Genomic DNA, 18,397 nt, shown 5'->3' on the forward strand with positions numbered 1-18,397 from the left:
CTAATCTTCCTGGATGTGGACAGCAGAGAAACATGAAAGGTTGCAACGCAGGATAGTTCAAGTTGTGGATAAGCAGATCCAATCAAGTTCCAAAGAAATTCAAGCTGTCCTGCAGGCTCAGGGTGCATCATTGTTAACATGAACTATCCGTTGACATTTGAATGAAATGAAAAGCTATTACAGGAGACCCAGGAAGACCCAACTGCTGACAGAGAGACATAAAAAAATCTAGAATGCAGTTTGCCAAAATGTACGTGAGTAAGCTAAAATCCTTTTGGAAAAGCATATTGGATACAGATGAGACCAAGATAGAGCTATTTGGTAAAGCACAACATTCTACTGATTACTAAAAATGAAATTAGGCCTACAAAGAAAACAACACAGGGCCTACAAAAAAAACAACACAGTACCTACAGTCAAATTAGGTGGAGGTTCAAAGATGTTTTGGGGTTATTTTCTACCTCTGACTATGTGCACGGCATCTTGAAAGTTTACCAAAGGATTTTGGTTAGCAATGTAGTGCCCAGTGTCAGAAAGCTGAGTTTGTGTCCTACAGTAGGTCATGGGTCTTCGCAGGACAATGACACCAAACATACTTCAAGGAGCACCCAGAAATGGATAGAAACAAAGTGCTGGAGAGTTCTGAAGTGGCCAGCAACAATTTCAGATCTAAATCCCATTGTACACCTGTGGAGAGATCTTAAAACTGATGTTGGAAGAAGGTGCCCTTCAAATATGAGAGACCTGTAGCAGTTTGCAAAATAACAGGGGCCAACATTTGAAACCAGATATTAAGTTGAGGGTGCCAACAATTTTGTCTAGCCCACTTCTGGATTTTGTGTGAAATTATGTCCAATTTGCCTGTTTTTCTCTTTCTTTTTTTGTGTTGTTCCAATACACGCAAAATAAATAAACATGTATATAACAAAGCATATGTAACTGCAACAGTTTTCTGGGAGAAATACTTCATTTTCTGGAACGATTTCAAGGGTGCCAACACTTTTGGTCATGACTGGTTGCATTTGTGTTTTGAAGTGAAGCATTCACAGCTTCTCCCATGGCGTGCCTAGGCCACACATTATATTGTTCTTCCATACATCACATTTTCTAGTAGAGTATTTAAATTAAGAAAAAAATTCTATAGATACATTTCTTACATTAATAATATCTATCTATTGTCTCTATAATGTCCAATTTATCCACTATTACAAATAGTAATAATAATGCACTTGCCATTTCATATTGATCATATATTTAACATTAATGTAATGACTAAAATGTATAATCAATATTACACAGCAGTTGCATTGCTATTACGATTCTAGAATTGGATAAATTAGATATTATGGAGTCTATATGGATATTATGAAGTTACAACTTCTGACTATTTAAAGAGTAACTAAATGTTTGGAACAACAGTTTATATTCTTTTTTATTATATTTTTCACTTTTTCTTTTCCAGGTACTGGGACCTCCACCAATCACTCAAAAGTCTCACGAGAAGTAAGCAGGTTAGAAGACATGATTATATATCTCCTCCCTGGAGTGCATAAGTAAATCATAGTATAAATTCTACAGTATAGGACCTCTATGATTTCTTGGTGCATGCTTAGGCACTCTTGTTTCCTGAGCTGTGCACTTCTCAGCTGCCTTTTGAGCAATTCACAGGGTTTCAGGTCTGCAAAAATTAAAGAGACACAAAAATATATAATTTTGTTCCAAATGTTTAGTTTTTCTTTAAAGAGTGGCACTAGACAGAGCCCATACAAATCTTTGAAAGGCAAACCCAAAGTCAGGCAGAAGTCTAGTGTGCCATAAAGATAATACATATTTTTGTACAACACATGTTTTTATTGCTATTTGTGAGTATATAAGAATATATATTTTCTTTATTATCCCAGCTTAAGGCCTGCTACATTGTGTTATTGTGTTATTAATATTTCTCAATGAGTATGTGAGATAGAGATTGGAAATGAATACATGTTGATTAATTGACTACAAGCACCAGCAGAAAACTACTGCAGAAAAGCTGACTTTCCTTTGAAACCTTTTGATACTTATGTAAAAAGGATGGAGTGAAAACCACTGACTAAGGCTAGTTTCACATTAGCGTTTACGGCCGCAGCGTCGGGCTGCGCACGGCCGCCGCTAAGCCCCGCCACCTGCCGCACCTCCGCCGGTAGCTCCGCCTACGGACGCATGACGCTGCATGCGTCCTGCGTCCCCTATCTTTAGCACTGGGGACGCAGGCTGTGCGCAGTATGCATTTGGCGGCGCATGTGTCCTTTTGACACTGCGCCGACCAGCGCCAAACGCAACAGGTTGCAATTTGGTGCGCTCGGCACAGCGTCAAAAGGACGCATGCGCTGCCAAACGCATTCTGTGCACGGCCTGCGTCCCCAGTGCTAAAGATAGGCGGAGCTACCGGCGGAGGCGCGGCAGGTGGCGGGACTTAGCGGCGGCCATGCGCAGCCCGATCCTGCGGCCGTAAACGCTAATGTGAAACTAGCCTATGTCATGACTTTTTGTGCAGTGTGAGCTGCAGCAGTGTGAATTTGGGCTGATTGTAAATGTAAGGAATTGTGAACCTGGACACAGGAAGGACACAGCATACACTAAGAGGACAATATGGAGTGATAGGAGTATGGGTGGACACAGCATGGAGTGCAGGGACAGTATGGAATAATGGGAATTTGGGAGGCAGTATGGAGTGGTATTGTAGATGCGTGAGGGGACAGTTTAGAGTCCTTGCACTGTGTAGGTGGGAGCGTAGGTGGACAGTATGGAGATATGGCAGCATGGGGGGGGACACTGAAGATGGGAATAGCATGAGGGAGGACAGCATTGAAGCCATAGTTCATAAGAAAGGACACCGTGGCAGTTATAGTTAATAAGGGACAACTGTGGTGGTTATAATTTATAAGGGAGGATATTGTTGTTATAATTTATAAGAGGGTACAATGTGGAGGCATCGTGCTGCAAAAGACCAGAGATGCAAATGTTTATATTATATCTCATCAGTACTGTGGTTCCTGTATGGTCCACAGTCTGATGATGATTGTCAACAACTTCTGGTATCTTTTTTCCATTGCAATTTGCAGGTTCATGGAATTATATAGGGCTGACCTGACATTGTAATTAATCACTGTACTAAGCTTGGTGATGTATTCATGTATTGACAATACTTCTGGTGATGTATTCATTCACTGACACTAGTTCTGGTGCTGCATTTGTGTACTAGCAGCGGTTATGGTGATGTATTCACATACTAATGGCATTTATGTCACTGCATCAATGTACTGACGGTGATTCTGGTGCTGCATCCATGTAATGACGGTGGTTACAGTGGTGCATTCATGTACTGATGGTTGTTCTGGTGATGTATTCATATACTGATAATTGTTGTGATAATGTATTAATAAATTGATGGTGGTTCTGGTACAGCATTCATGTACAGATTGTGGTTCTGGTAATAGATTCATGTACTGACAGGGGTCCTAATCTTCTACATAACGTCACGTTGGCCTGTCCTGTGTGACGCGACCAGCAGGCCGGTAACTAGAACAACAGGACGCGGCACGTGATACTGTCCTGTGTGACACGGCTCACAGGCCGGTAACTAAAACAACAAGACAAAGGGAAGGGAACAACGGTGGGCCCTGTGATAGGGAAAGGGGACGTGGAGACCTCCTGCACTCCCCTGAGTCAGTGTCCCTAACGCTCCTAACGTTCCCTATGCCGGTTCCGCACCGGGCGCCGATTAGGAACCTGTCGCACTAGCACACCCTACACCTATCCCTTGCTAGGGAGCTGGGTGACGCAGGCACTGGCCCCACTGCTGTACTAATACACACTAAGGAAAAACACAAACAGAGATACACCACTTAGCTTTACTCTGTTGCACTTGCTCCTGGCAACAGAGTCCACCACCAGCATGCAGCTCTCCTCCTGAATCGCTGCCACCAAGCTCTGTCAGAGCTACAAGGAAATCTCCTATGACTCCTTTCACACCAGGCTAAGACAGTGCTGCAAGGAACGTTCTCCAGCTCCTTCCTCCACCAAGGATGGTTGAAATGAACACTATCACCAAAAACTGATTGCAACACCTGTGACTCTTTTATAGCAGAGCCAGCAATCACACCTGCATAATAATCATGTGCACTTAACTAAAGAAACTAGAGTGCAATGACGCTCACCACCACCGGGGGTAAACTTAGAACAAACGACACCACAGTGCAATAATCCTAATGGCCACCGGGGGCAAAAACCAACCTTAAGCACAGCTTAGGAACAAAAAAGGTTACCTGTGCTTTTTATATGTCCTGATCCAGCATGGATCATGACAGTACCCTCCCCTTAATGAGGGGCCTCTGGACCCTCAAAACCGCTCCCCATCAGGGAACCACCTACAGTGGGGATGCCCGGACCCAGAGTTCACCCCAGCAACTACCTGCATGTCAAGTTGATGAGAAACGAGCCCGCTGGTATTGGCATTCCCTCCAGCATGACAAGGACTCCTCATGATGTCCTATACGCAGCTGGATATTCTCTACGACCTTGGTCAAGCTCCCCTGGCTCAGTGGAACAGAGTTTATGGCCCGGATGCTTATAGGCTGAGCTAGCGTCCTACACCTCAGACCAAAGCGAGCATCCACCAGACTGACTCTTGCTCCGCTGTCCACAAACAACGGTATCACCTCCAGTAACACGCCAGCCAAGACCTCTGCTGACATGGTACTTTGGGAGGGCAAAATGGAGGGAATGTAAACTCCCTGGTCGCCTCCCTCCAAGCGACCAGGGGAATGCGGCTTCTCAGATGGCACAGATAATTTGGCGTGCAATGGGCAAGCCTTCAGGACATGACCAGTCTGCCAACAGTGCAAACATGCTGACACCACTTCCCGAAACGTAGGCAGCTCCGAAAACAAACTAGCTCCTCCTACTTGCATGGGTTCATCAGGAGACTTGGCATGAACTGGGCAGGCTCTCATAAAATGGCCAGGCTTCCCACAGGAAAAGCATACCCCCCCACCACGACGAGCCACAGACACCCTCTTTTTTGTATCAACAACACCGGGCTGTCTGGGTTCCTCCGTCCGCACTGGTGGGTCCTCCTCCCTAGTGAGGACATCAGGGGGCACTTTTTGTATATGTCTTTCCCCAAGGCGTCTATCCACCCGGATGGCAAGGGACATGGCGGCCTCCAGCGACCTGGGAGCGGCGTACTGCACCAGAGTATCCTGCAACTTTGGAGACAAACCCTGCACAAATTGACTCCTAAGTGCAGGGTCATTCCACTGAGTATTAGTGGCCCATCTCTGAAACTCTGAGCAGTACTCCTCAGCGACCCGGGCTCCCTGTTTACACCTACGGATTCGAGATTCCACCAGGGCGACGCCATCAGGATCCCCATACACAAGCGCCAAAGCCGCAAAGAACTCGTCCACGGACTCTAAAGATGGAGAATCGTCCGGTAGGGAGAAAGCCCAGGATTGGGGATCCTCTTTAAGAAGGGACATAATGATTCCCACCCGTTACTTTTCACTCCCTGATGAATGAGGGCCCAGCCTGAAATACAATTTACAGGCTTGTTGAAACACCAAGAATTGATCTCTCCCTCCAGAAAATCTGTCAGGGAGGGATATCTTGGGTTCTGGCTGAGCCTGTCTCTGAACCAAGCCCCACCAACTGCTGCAGTTGCTGCACCAATTCACCGCACAGCACCCTAATCTCATCAGTAAGGGTCTGCAGCATTTGGGCAAAGGTCTGAACTGGGTCCATGGCTCAGCAGGAAAAAAAAAGTTGCGGTTAGTGATAATGTCACGTGGACCCGTCCTGTGTGACGCGACCAGCAGGCCGGTAACTGGAACAACAGAACGCGGCACGTGATACTGTCCTGTGTGACATGGCTCGCAGGCTGGTAACTAAAACAACAATACAAAGGGAAGGGAAACAGTTACAACGGTGGGCCCTGCGATAGGGAAAGGGGACGTGGAGACCTCCTGCACTCCCCTGAGTCAGTATCCCTAATGCTCCTAACATTCCCTATGCCGTTCCGCACCGGGCACCGATCAGGAACCTGTCGCCCTAGCACACCCTACACCTATCCCTTGCTAGGGAGCTGGGTGGCGCAGGCACTGGCCCCACCGCTGTACTAATACACACTAAGGAAAAACACAAACAGGGAAACACCACTTAGCTTTACTCTGTTGCACTTGCTCCTGGCAACAGAGTCCACCACCAGCATGCAGCTCTCCTCCTGAATCGCTGCCACCAAGCTCTGTCAGAGCTACAAGGAAATCCCCTATGACTCCTTCCACACCAGGCTAAGACAGTGCTGCAAGGAACGCTCTCCAGCTCCTTCCTCCACCAAGGATGGTTGAAATGAACACTATCACCAAAAACTGATTGCAACACCTGTGACTCTTTTATAGCAGAGCCAGCAATCACACCTGCATATTAATCATGTGCATTTAACTAAAGAAACTAGAGTGCAATGACGCTCACCACCACCGGGGTAAACTTAGAACAAACGACACCACAGTGCAATAATCCTAATGGCCACCGGGGGAAAAAACCAACCTTAAGCACAGCTAAGGAAAAAAAAAAGGTTACCTGTGCTTTTTATATGTCCTGATCCAGCATGGATCATGACACACATGTACTAATCCAAAACTGGTCAGATGACATGCTACATGACTATATTAAAGCTCAAAAATCCTCAAAACTTGGAGTCTTGAGATTATGAGGAGGATGTGGAGAAGTTCTGCTCCAAAAACTCAATGCCAGTTAGGGTGTTATTTTTTTGCAGCAGAAAATCTCGAAATCCTACTCAAATGGCTTTGGCTACTTTTACTCTTGCGTTGCACAGACCTGCATCGGTCTGCGTATGGCCAGCGCTAAGCTCTGCCCCCTGCTGCACCTCCTCCTGTTAGCTCCGCCTATGGGCGCATGACGCTGCATGGGACCTGCGCACCCTATCTTTAGCATCGGGTACGCAGGCCGTGAGCAGGTATGCGCTTTCCGGCGCATTCGTCCTTTTGCATTTTGGTGCGCTCGGCACACCGTCAAAAGGATGCATGCGCCGGAAAACACATACCTGCGCACAGCCTGCGTACCAAATGCTAAAGATAGGGTGCGCAGGAAGCATGCAGTGTCATGTGCCCATAGGCGGAGCTAACAGGAGGAGGCGCAGCAGGGGGTGGAGCTTAGCGGCAGCCGTGCGCAGACCGACGCAGATCTGTGCAACGCAAGTGTGAAAGTAGCCTTTTATGCTTTTTTAAATAAAAAATGTTGCTTACTAAGTACTCAATGTTATTTATATGCACTATTGATTTTACTTATTTACTTACGGTAGGGTATTTTCTCATTTTGTTTCTGTCTTATGTTTTGTCTGTTTGATGACCAGTGTGAACATGCTACTATTTTGCATGCAAACCAACTTGTACTACAGTTCTTTTTTTTTCTCGGTTTAGTTCTAGGTTTCTGCATTTAGTGTAGGTAAGGGTGTGGACTTCCTTCCTTTGAGCTTGAGATCACATTTAAAAAACTCCCCACTAGGTGTGTGTCCATGTTTGGAACCCAGTCCTGCTCAGTCCTTATGCACACAGGATGTCACTATGATGCATGGTAAGTTTTTAATACTAGAGGTTAGGACCATCCCAAATTTGGGTACACCTTGACGTTGGTGGGATGAAAAAACAGTGTTTACTAAATACCCAATGTTATTTATATGCACTATTGCTTTACTTATTTACTAACAGTAGGGTATTTGTTAATTTTGTTTCTGCTTTGGGTTTTGTCTGTTTGATGGCCAGTGTGAACACGCTAATATTTTGCATGCATACCAACTTGTACACCAGTTTAGTGCCTCATTCATGTACTAACAGTGATTCTGGTGATGTATTGATAAATTGATGGTGATTCTGATACAGCATTCATATACTGATGGTGGTTCTGGTAATGGATTTATGTATTGACAGTGTTCCTAATCTTCTACAGATGTAGTAATCCATAACTGGCAGATGATGTGCTACATTGCTATGTTAAAGCTCAAAAATCCTCAAAATCTGAAGTCTTGAAATTATAAGGAGGATTTGGAGAGTTATTGAACAAAAATCTCAATGCAAGTTAGGGTTATTTTTTCAGCAGAAACTCTCAAAATCCTACTCAAATGGTCAAAACTTGATTCTGGTGATGTATTCATGTACTGGCAGTGGTTTTGGCGATTTATTCATGTAAGTAACCTTTTAAAATTGTGGGCCTTGGGATTGGTTCAATATGACAATCTGGTCCTTGGAACAAAACAATGTGTGCACTCCTTCTTTAAACCAATAAAGTGCTTCTTAATGAATCAAGTGAGGCGCACAGTAGCGCCTTGCACAATTCTTACTACAGCACTGTCACGCTCCTTCATGTCCGCTCTGTCAGAACAAGCAAAAAAGTCACGAAAATCCAAAAGTTGCTATCTTTTTGCACAGCCTTGCCTTGTGTTTTCAAAGTCAGTCAATGGTAAATTAAGAATTGCTGTGCACATGCTACGGAAAGATCCGCTCAGATTTGCAGTGTTTTTTTTTCCGCAGCATGTCAGTTCTTTTTGCATATCCGCAGCAGCGTTTTTTATAGTCTGGCACATATATTCTCTCTCTCCACCAGAAGCACACCTAACAAATCCGCACAGCAAAAATGCTATAAAATCAGCAAGAAATCCACATCAATTACGCATGTTATCTGCAAGCGTTATGCCCTGCATTTTCTGCCAAGAGATGCGGATTCTCTGCAGAAAATTCCGCAGGCTAATCTGCACCGTGTGCACATACCCTAAAAACTAACTGTTCACTTGCTGCTTAATATATCTATCCCCTTCATAGGTGCCAAGGTAATGAGATAATCATATTATCGCTAGCACCTATCAGTAGTTTATTGTGCATGTAATAGTTTCAGTCTAGTAGATTTTTTCTGTGAATATAGAGTGATCAATGTATGATCAATACTGATCTTCAGAAAACACAAGGATGAGCTGCAACATCAAGCACTGACACATGTACATGTTGATGTGTTTGGTTAAATAAGGGGATCTTGTGTACAAATACACATACTGTAAATGTACAATGAATAAGGAACAATAAATCACACAAGTGGCAATCTTCAAATTGCAAACACAAAACTCATGATATATGCAATCAAACAAAAAAATTATACCATAACCTGTACCCCTCAGAGAACTTCTCATGAATGCCGGTGTTGCATTTATTTTTCCTTTCATCCTGATATTTTTAAGTGTATATACTGTGTGTGTACAGTGGGAGGAAATAAGTATTTGATCCCTTGCTGATTTTGTAAGCTTGCCCACTGACAAATATGATCAAAAACCCGGCACTCAACTTAAAGATGCAAAAGGTGAACTTTAATGCAGTCCAAAATTGTAGTACATAAACGTTTCGGTCTCATAGACCTTCATCAGTAACAGGCTGTTTCAAAGTAATGGTATATGGACCGCTCCTTGTACACCAATATCTGTGTATCTACTCGCATAAGTATTTCAGGCTGGAAAATGCAGTTATGCATAGGCAAGTACTCATGCTTATATGCTGGATGGAGCGTATGACATCTGCGACACGGCGTCCATCCAGCATATAAGCAGGAGTACTTGCCTATGTATAACTGCATTTTCCAGCCTGAAATACTTATGCGAGTAGATACACAGATATTGGTGTACAAGGAGCGGTCCCCATACCATTACAATTTTGGACTGCATTAAAGTTCACCTTTTGCATCTTTAAGTTGAGTGCCGAGTTTTTGATCATATTACACTTTACGGTTTGGGAACCTACCTAGGCACCTGTTTTATTAGTGCTCGCGGTGTTTTTTTCTTGCCCACTGACAAAGACATGAACAGTCTATAATTTTAAGGATAAGTTAATTTTAACATTGAGAGATAGAATATCAAAAATAAAATCCAGAAATTCACATTGTATAAATTATATAAATGTATTTGTATTTTGCAGTGAGAAATAAGTATTAGTTCCCTCTGGCAAACAAGACTTAATGCTTGGTGACAAAACCCTTGTTGGTAAGCACAGCAGTCAGACTTTTTTTGTAGTTTATGGTGAGGTTTGAGCACATGTCAGGAGGAACTTTCGTCCACTTCTCTTTGCAGATCATCTCTAAATCATTAAGATTTTGAGGCTGTCGCTTGGCAACTCGGAGCTTCAACTCCCTCCATAAAATAACTATGGGATTAAGGTCTGGAGACTGTCTAGGCCATTCCATGACCTTAACGTGCTTCTTTTTGAGCCACTTCTTTGTTGCCTTGGCTGTATGTTTTTGGTCATTGTCTTGCTGGAAGACCCAGCAATGACCCATTTTTAATATCCTGGCGGAGGGAAGGAGATTGGCATTTACGGTACATGGCTCCATCCATTCTCTCATTGATGCGGTGAAGTAGTCCTGTGCCCTTAGCAGAGAAACACCCCCAAAACATAATGTTTTCACCTCAATGCTTGACAGTGGGGACGGTGTTCTTTGGGTCATAGGGAGCATTTCTCTTCCTCCAAACACGGCGAGTTGAGTTAATGCCAAAGAGCTCAATCTGAACACAGCACCTTCTCCCGATCACTCACAGAATCATCCAGGTGTTCATTAGGGTGACCGCAAAAAATCGATGTCGGAATTTTGTCCGTCTGGACCCCACAAAACGATTCCCCTTTCCAGATATTGAGATAGCCAAAATTTGAGCTCGATCAAACGACGTTAACCCGTGCCGCTCGTCGCTCAAAGTTTGAAAAAATCCAAATTGAGGTATTTTAAGATTTAGGTATTTTGCATAGTCTGTTAGACTATAAAGAATGTGACAACAACATTGCAGAAATAGCCCTGACCAAATTTTCGAACCATTTGTGGTATTTGAATGCAGAGTTGGTGGGATTATCGTTTTTTGATCCCACCATTACAGACAATGAAAAGTTGTTAATGGCTAATAAATTGCTCAGTAGCACAGATGAACCATCAGAGCACGCTAGGGTTGTAAATCCAAAAGTTAGGAAAGAAAAATTAAAAGAGGTAGGAAGTAACCGACTTTAACGACCTTCTGACAAAAGATGAAGAACAAAAGCAATATGTCCTGCAAGTTGTAAGCAAATGCCGAGCATTATATTCTGACGTTTCAAAAACTACTTTAACAAAAGCTCTAGAATAGATTAGATAACTATGTAAAATTATCAACTCATGTAGGTTAGCGTGCTCTGATGGTTCATCTGTGCTACTGGGCAATTTATTAGCCATTAACAACTTTTCATTGTCTGTAATGGTGGGATCAAAAAACGATAATCCCACCAACTCTGCATTCAAATACCACAAATGGTTCGAAAATTTGGTCAGAGCTATTTCTGCAATGTTGTTGTCACATTCTTTATAGTCTAACAGACTATGCAAAATACCTAAATCTTAAAATACCTCAATTTGGATTTTTTTCAAACTTTGAGCGACGAGCGGCACGGGTTAATGTCGTTTGATCGAGCTCAAATTTTGGCTCTCTCAATATCTGGAAAGGGGAATCGTTTTGTGGGGTCCAGACGAACAAGATTCTGACATTTTTTCCCCCCCATATGAGATCCGGTCACCCTAGTGTTCATTGGCAAACTTCAGACGGGCCTGCACATGTGCCTTCTTGAGCAGGGGACCGTGCAGGCACTGCAGGATTTTAAACCTTTATGGCGTAGTGTGTTACCAATGGTTTTCTTGGTGACTGTGGTCCCTGCTGCCTTGAGATCATTACCAAGTTCCCCCCGTGTAGTTTTAGGCTGATCTCTCACCTTCCTCGCAATCAAGGACACCCCACGAGGTGAGATTTTGCATGGTGCCCCAGATCAATGTCGATTGACAGTCATTTTGTAGGTCTTCCATTTTCTTACTATTGCACCAACAGTTGTCTCATTCTTACCCAGCGTCTTACTTATTGTTTTGTAGCCCATTCCAGCTTTGAGCAGGTCTATGATCTTGTCCCTGACATCCTTATAAAGCTCTTTGGTATTGCCCATGTTGTAGAGGTTAGAGTCCGACTGATTATTTGAGTCTGTGGACAGGAGTGGTTAATAAAGGTGACTATGTAAGACAGCTATCTTTAAAGCACATAAGAAGTTGACTAGGGGTGTCTAACTCGTTTGCAGGAGCCAGAACACTAAATGGTTGGTAGGGGATCAAATACTTATCTCTCACTGCAAAATTCAAATACATTTATATCATTTATACAATGTGATTTTCTGGATTTTACTTTTGATATTCTATCTCACAATGTTAAACTTATCCTACCCTTAAAATTATAGACTGTTCATGTCTTGGTCAGTGGGCAAACTTACAAAATCAGCAAGGGATCAAATACTTATTTCCCCCACTGTAAGTGTGTATATTGTAGGGCGGCATGGCAGTGACATAGGCAAACACAGTCCATATAAAGAACACGTGGGGCTTCATTTTCAGCCAAAATGTAACAAACAATAAAGCATCTGAAAAACAACAGAGACTTGCCAGGCTAGGCGCTAACTAATACATTGTACTGCTAACTCATGCAACCAGGGATGTGTGCGGGGCTTGGTTCTCCAGCAACTCAGCGTTTAGTACATTTAACCGCTGTGCATATCCTTCTCAGAAACACATCATATCAGTCTGGAGGCTCTCTCTTTGAAGCTTTTCCCCAGCCTTTTCTATGTCTTTAAAGAGGTGACCTCTCTCAGCTCAGCTAGCTAAGTCTCCAGCACTACCTGTACTGGAGCGGGAGAGGGAATGGTGAGTTCAACCACTAAATCAATCCTCCTCATCACTTCAATAAGACCCGGACTGGAACTAGCATAAATAAAACAGCTCATCACCTAAGCTGCTGCACCAACCAATACTACCCAACTTTTAATATCTCACCCAGCTTAATTGTCTGGGAGAGATTTACACTCCGTCTAGTATCCTCTCTGTCGGTCGCCTACAATATATATACATATATATGTGTTTTATTGTAGACTGTTTTCTGATATTGATCATTGAAAATGTTTCCATAGATACATAATATAGTTAATATTTGCTGCAAAATATTATACTAAAATTGCAATTGATGCTTATGATCATTTTTGTGTCTTGATACAAGACACAAATATTGTATCTTCTTGTGCTCAATACAGTACATTTCTTTCTTCATTATTTTGTAGAAGATAAAACATTCCGTTTCTAAACTTGTTCAAAATGTAAATCATAAACTAAATATACAATACCATAAAAAGTAGCATATATTAAAATTATTTAAAGGGTTAGTAAAGTTAGTGAGTTGAGGCAGATGACATCATGCCTATTGATATTTGTCAGGATGCCTGTGCAGTCAGCAGGTATCATGCATCTGTTCCATTCATGAGAAAGGGACAGGTGCAAGACATCTACAAATGTGGAAGTGTAGATGTGACGTCACCTGCCCTGTTCACATTTTTATGTGGAGATGAGTGGAGCAGGACTAAACCTTTAAAAGTAAGTATTAAGGTAAAAGCATATACAAAAAAGTGACACCAAGTAATAGAATGTAGACCTAGGCAGTCTTCCAAGATCACTTTGGCTTTTGGCATGTACCATGAAAGGTGGCAGGACAATGTATCTGTTTCCTCTTTTCTATAAGAAATTTCAGTGATCTGTTAAGACCCCAGAAAGGAAGAATGTGAAGGGAAAGAGAAAGGGCATAGACACTTATAGGAGAAGCAGGACATATCAAAGTAAAAGTGGAGCAGACAGGAGCATATCAAAATTTAGATTTGTTCAGAACCTACGTTTAGCAGGTATGGGTCTAGGTGGTCCTGTTAGAGGAGCTCCATTTTCAAACACTGGTGGGTCCACAATGTCATGATGAGGAGGAGGGTAGGGAGGGGGTGGGGGTATCATTAACTGGGGTGGGCTTCGCGAGTTTCCTCTTGGGGGCTTTTGTGGTACCTGTCGTCCATTACCTATGAAAATACACAAGTTATTTTATGCAGCATGTATTAATTGTAACTTATTTCTACTGTACTGTAATGAGACAAACCCATTTAGATTAGAAAATGGGTGCCATTATTTCAATAAGAAATCTGGATCAAATAATTTATTAAAGTGAGGTGAGGAGTAATTGGGGCAATTGTAGTAGGCTATGATCATCCGAGTATATTTAAAATCTTCCAGAAGAAATAGACAAATTTTCATCTGTAATATCATTCTTATGCCATCCATAAGTCAGTGTTTTCTTACAAACGTACAACATCTATAAGGATTCTGTTTTTATACATATACAATTATAATTTGTTACTAAATACAGTTTCCTAAGTTATTAATTGCAATGGATCAGTTAAAAGTGGATGTCTTAGGAATGGTGTCTATATGGCATCTGATTTTTAATATACCCATTGAGTTTAACGGGTGACTCTGACCCAAAAAATTAGAGTAGAGAATGCTGAGATTTTTTATATATGGATCATCAGTCTGCATGTTAAAGCGCTCATGTGAATTACCCAAATGACAAGCTTTGGTAAGTGAGGTCTACTTACATTCTGTTTTCCATGTGAACAGCATCACAACGTAAAATACACTTATCTGAGTTCTTAGATGTACAAATGTTTTACTGAAATTTTTAGAATTAACATGTTGAAATAATAAAAAAAACTCAGAAATGTGAGGTACTTTTGAAGATACAGCATCTTTACAGGGGATCTATCAGTAGGATCAACCTTCCTAAGCTGTTTATATGGCCATGCAGGTCATAGAAGCTTTATTAAATATCAGCGCAGCATGCCAGTAGGCTGGAACACTTGGAGCAGAGGGTGTTGGACATGGAAGATAGGACAATTCAGCTTGAACAGGAGCTGGAAGCGTCCTGAAAACAAGGCGCATGGCTGAGGGACAAACTTGAGGACCTAGAAAATAGGTCCCGAAGAAATAACTTGCGGTTAGTGGGGCTGCCCAAATCTGTCACATATCAACAACTCAATGACATTTTTGAACAAGAACTGCCTACAGCCCTAGGTGTACAAGATAAGTGCAGGGTTGAAAGAGCACACAGAGTGGGCAAGCCTGGAGGGAACCCCGCGAGAGACACGAGTCTAAGTGGAGCGGGACGCGATGATCAACACACCCAGAAGCCTCGCCAGGCTATTGCGAAATATTTGGACTTTATGGATAAGGATAAAATTCTGCGCCTTTTTAGAGCCAGGCGACAACCACTCATACTCCCAGGGCATAAGGTTGTCATCTTTGAGGACTTTTCACCAGAAGTCACTAAAAAACGCAGGGCCTTCAGTGAGGTCTGCAGCCTTCTTTACAAGAAAGGCATCCAGTTCCAGCTACTTTACCCTGCTGTCCTCAAAACGAGGCACACGGATAGCTCCTTTAAAATTTGGAGGTACTCCAGCGAAGCCATGAGGGAGCTCATGCCATCTTCCACGAGATCTCCCAATGGACACCGCGATGAGGATAGAGAAAGTGAGGAAAACGGCAACCGTTTAGTTCGCCTGAAGGAATGAGAGTTTCACTGGGAAGACTTTACTACAAGGACATCTCCAGGCAGGAGGATCTCACTGGCATTGTCTGCTGATTCTACAGTTTAAATGCTGCGTGATTACTCAAAAGAGAAGAAGGTCTCACAAACTTTTGAGAGTTGTTACAGCACGCTCATCCGGACACGTAGATATACGTTGATTGCTCTCTATTTGTTTACAATTTTCATGACCTTTATATTTCCAAAGTTTCTTTTTTTCTTTCCTGCTCTTTTTATAACCAGCCGGTACTGCAATTCTGTCAAGTTGGCCAGGATGAGGAGAAAGTAGTGGAGGGTCACGTTGGAAAAAATGGAAGTACTAGTGATATACATGGCAAGGGGGGGGGGGGAGGAGGGATGGGTGGGGAGGGGAATGTTGAAAATGTTTCACATGTTGGGGTAATCAGTTTGGGGACCAGGTGGGTTTGGCTTGGTATGTGCTGTAACATTTCAGATGCTTTCGTCAAGATTTGTCTCACTCCTCATAACACACCTGAGGGCGGACTTTGGTTAACCTGCTCAGAACGCTATACACAGGCGGACCGTTTGTTATTGAGCCACATCGCTAACACGAATGGTTAAGACCATAACATGGAATGTTAAGGGTCTTAAGACCCCAGAAAAAAGGTCCTTGGTACTCAGGCACCTGAAAAGGTTACGTGGTGACATAGTCCTGCTCCAGGAGACACATTTGCATCAACATAACATGTTCCGCATGCACAGACTTTGGGTGAGTGAGGTTTATGGGTCGGGAGCCAAGGGAAGACAGGCGGGGGTGATCATTCTGGTCAATAAAACTCTTCCACACAAATTGGTAACGTATCAACATAATGATCAGGGAAGTCATGTCAGAGTGGTCCTAGAAACTCCTAGCGGAACATTAGACATTCACAATGTTTATGCCCCCAACTCGGCTAGGGATGTGTTTTTCTGGGCCCTTTGCACCTCAATTATGACTTTTGGCGTGCATAACTTGATAATTGAAGGAGACATGAATGAGGTCATGCTGGATTCGGAGGATAGATCAAGATGTGGGAGGGGTGGAAGTAGCTCTAACATGGGGGGGGAGCTCTCCTCTGTGCAATTTTGCAACTGACCTAATGACCAGAGATGCATGGAGGCAACAACACCCGGTCGAGCGGCAATAGACTCACTATTCACACCTGCACAACTCATGGTCCCATATTGACATGTTCCTGGTTAGTGAGAGCCTAAATGCCAAGGTTAAAGAGGCTGAGATAGGTGATCTAGTCATTTACGATCATGCCCCAGTTGTCCTGACTTTATTCGATATGCACCCAAAAGGCTCGGACATAATATGGAGGTTCCCTCATTTCTTAAAAAAAGACAAAGACTTCGCCAAACTATTGGGAAAGTGGTGGTCAGAGTACTTGCACCACAACCACCAATCTAGAACGGACCCACACACTAATCTGCGAGGCGGCTAAAGCCGTTCTCAGAGGTAAAATCATAGCACACACTTTAGTGATTAAGAGAAGAGTGACTGACCAATATATAAAGATAAGTAACTTTGTCAGACAAGCATACAATAAGTTCCAAGAGCACCCCATTGAGGTCAATAAAAGAGCTTGGTTGGAAGCGAAGTCAGAATTTGACACGTGGGCTGGAAAGAAGGAGACTTTCTATGGAGAGGGAGAAAAAGTAGAATTAGCAAACGTACATTGATGCTACCGAGGGAGGAGGGGGGATAGCATTGCCCAACATTAGGTGGTACAATCTGGCCTGCATCGCCAGGCACATTCTTGATTGGATAAGACACACTAGCAAACGTTCAGACTACACATTGGAGTCCGACTGGTGTAAGCCCTGGGACCTCACAGTGATTTTACACTCCTCAAGCGTGACATTAGACCCGAGGGTGAGGAACTCAGTGATCTTTCGCGACAATAGGGTGGCTTGGAAAGCCATAAGATGCAAACTAGGCATGTCATTGAGGATATTTAAATATTTGACACCTTGGGGACATCCTGACTTTCATCAGGGAAAAGATAATGCTCTGTTTGAAATATGGAGTGAAAAAGGAATTAGAACTATGGGGGACCTGATGCAGATTCCAGAGAATAGATGGTTAACAGCAGATGAGATTTTTTTCGGGTGGGGACTTGACCCTTCCCATATCTTACAATATGCTCAGCTGCGACATCACTTATTCCCCAAATTACGGGACATACATAAAGAATGTTCTTCTTAACTCGACAATCTTCTCTCAAGACACATATCTGACATGAATATCTCAACCATCTACCGGACCATGGGGAGGACCTTACTGCCATCGGGCCCACAAGAGCTGTCCAACAGTTGGGAAACTAGACTGCAGGAACCGAGGGTGGGGGAATCGATTCTGTCTGGATGGAATGAACTGCGTAAGCATGTAAGCAATGAAAGATGGAGGGATACTCACTTCCGAATGATGCACAGAGCCATATTAGGATTCAATCTACCGGTTACACAAACTCACAAGGAGAGGCGACAGGCTTGCCCAAAATGTGACACCCCCAGGACAGATATGTTCCACGGTATATGGGAATGCGATCACATACACACTCAGTGGGAGGGAGTTAGGAACTGGACGGGTGGCTTGATGAACATACACTTCCCACTAGACAAGTTGTTGTGGATTTTCCATAAGAGCACTGATTTAAGGCTGACCAAGTCAAACACGCAGTTATTGCATACGGTTGCAATCTTGTTCAAAACACTTATTTTAAGACAATGGGTGGAGGGGAGCACACCGGGTCTCCGTCAGCTGTTGGTGGAATTAAAGAGGGTAATGACTCTAGAGAAAGTAGAAGCAGAGAGCGACAAAGACAGTAAGATGACAAAAATTTTTTCAAAATGGAAGGATTT

The 18,397-nt window shown here is 43.2% G+C and overlaps 1 protein-coding gene across 8 annotated transcripts in view; it reads right to left on the reverse strand.

The window, feature by feature from the left end:
* The window catches only part of COBL (cordon-bleu WH2 repeat protein), an 803,866-nt gene that overhangs the window by 217,815 nt on the left and 567,654 nt on the right, over positions 1-18,397 (reverse strand). For 7 of the 8 annotated variants that reach the window (XM_073549883.1, XM_073549882.1, XM_073549884.1 and 4 more), the window contains one exon: positions 13,797-13,970. The exons of the other annotated variant lie outside the window; for it this stretch is intronic. In XM_073549883.1, the coding sequence (XP_073405984.1) occupies positions 13,797-13,970 (174 nt within the window). The remainder of the gene's footprint in view (positions 1-13,796; positions 13,971-18,397) is intronic. 8 annotated transcript variants of the gene reach the window in all.

The sequence above is a fragment of the Dendrobates tinctorius genome, unplaced genomic scaffold (assembly GCF_039654945.1).
Source record: "Dendrobates tinctorius isolate UK_male_01 unplaced genomic scaffold, ASM3965494v1 ptg000162l, whole genome shotgun sequence".
NCBI lineage: Eukaryota > Metazoa > Chordata > Amphibia > Anura > Dendrobatidae > Dendrobates > Dendrobates tinctorius.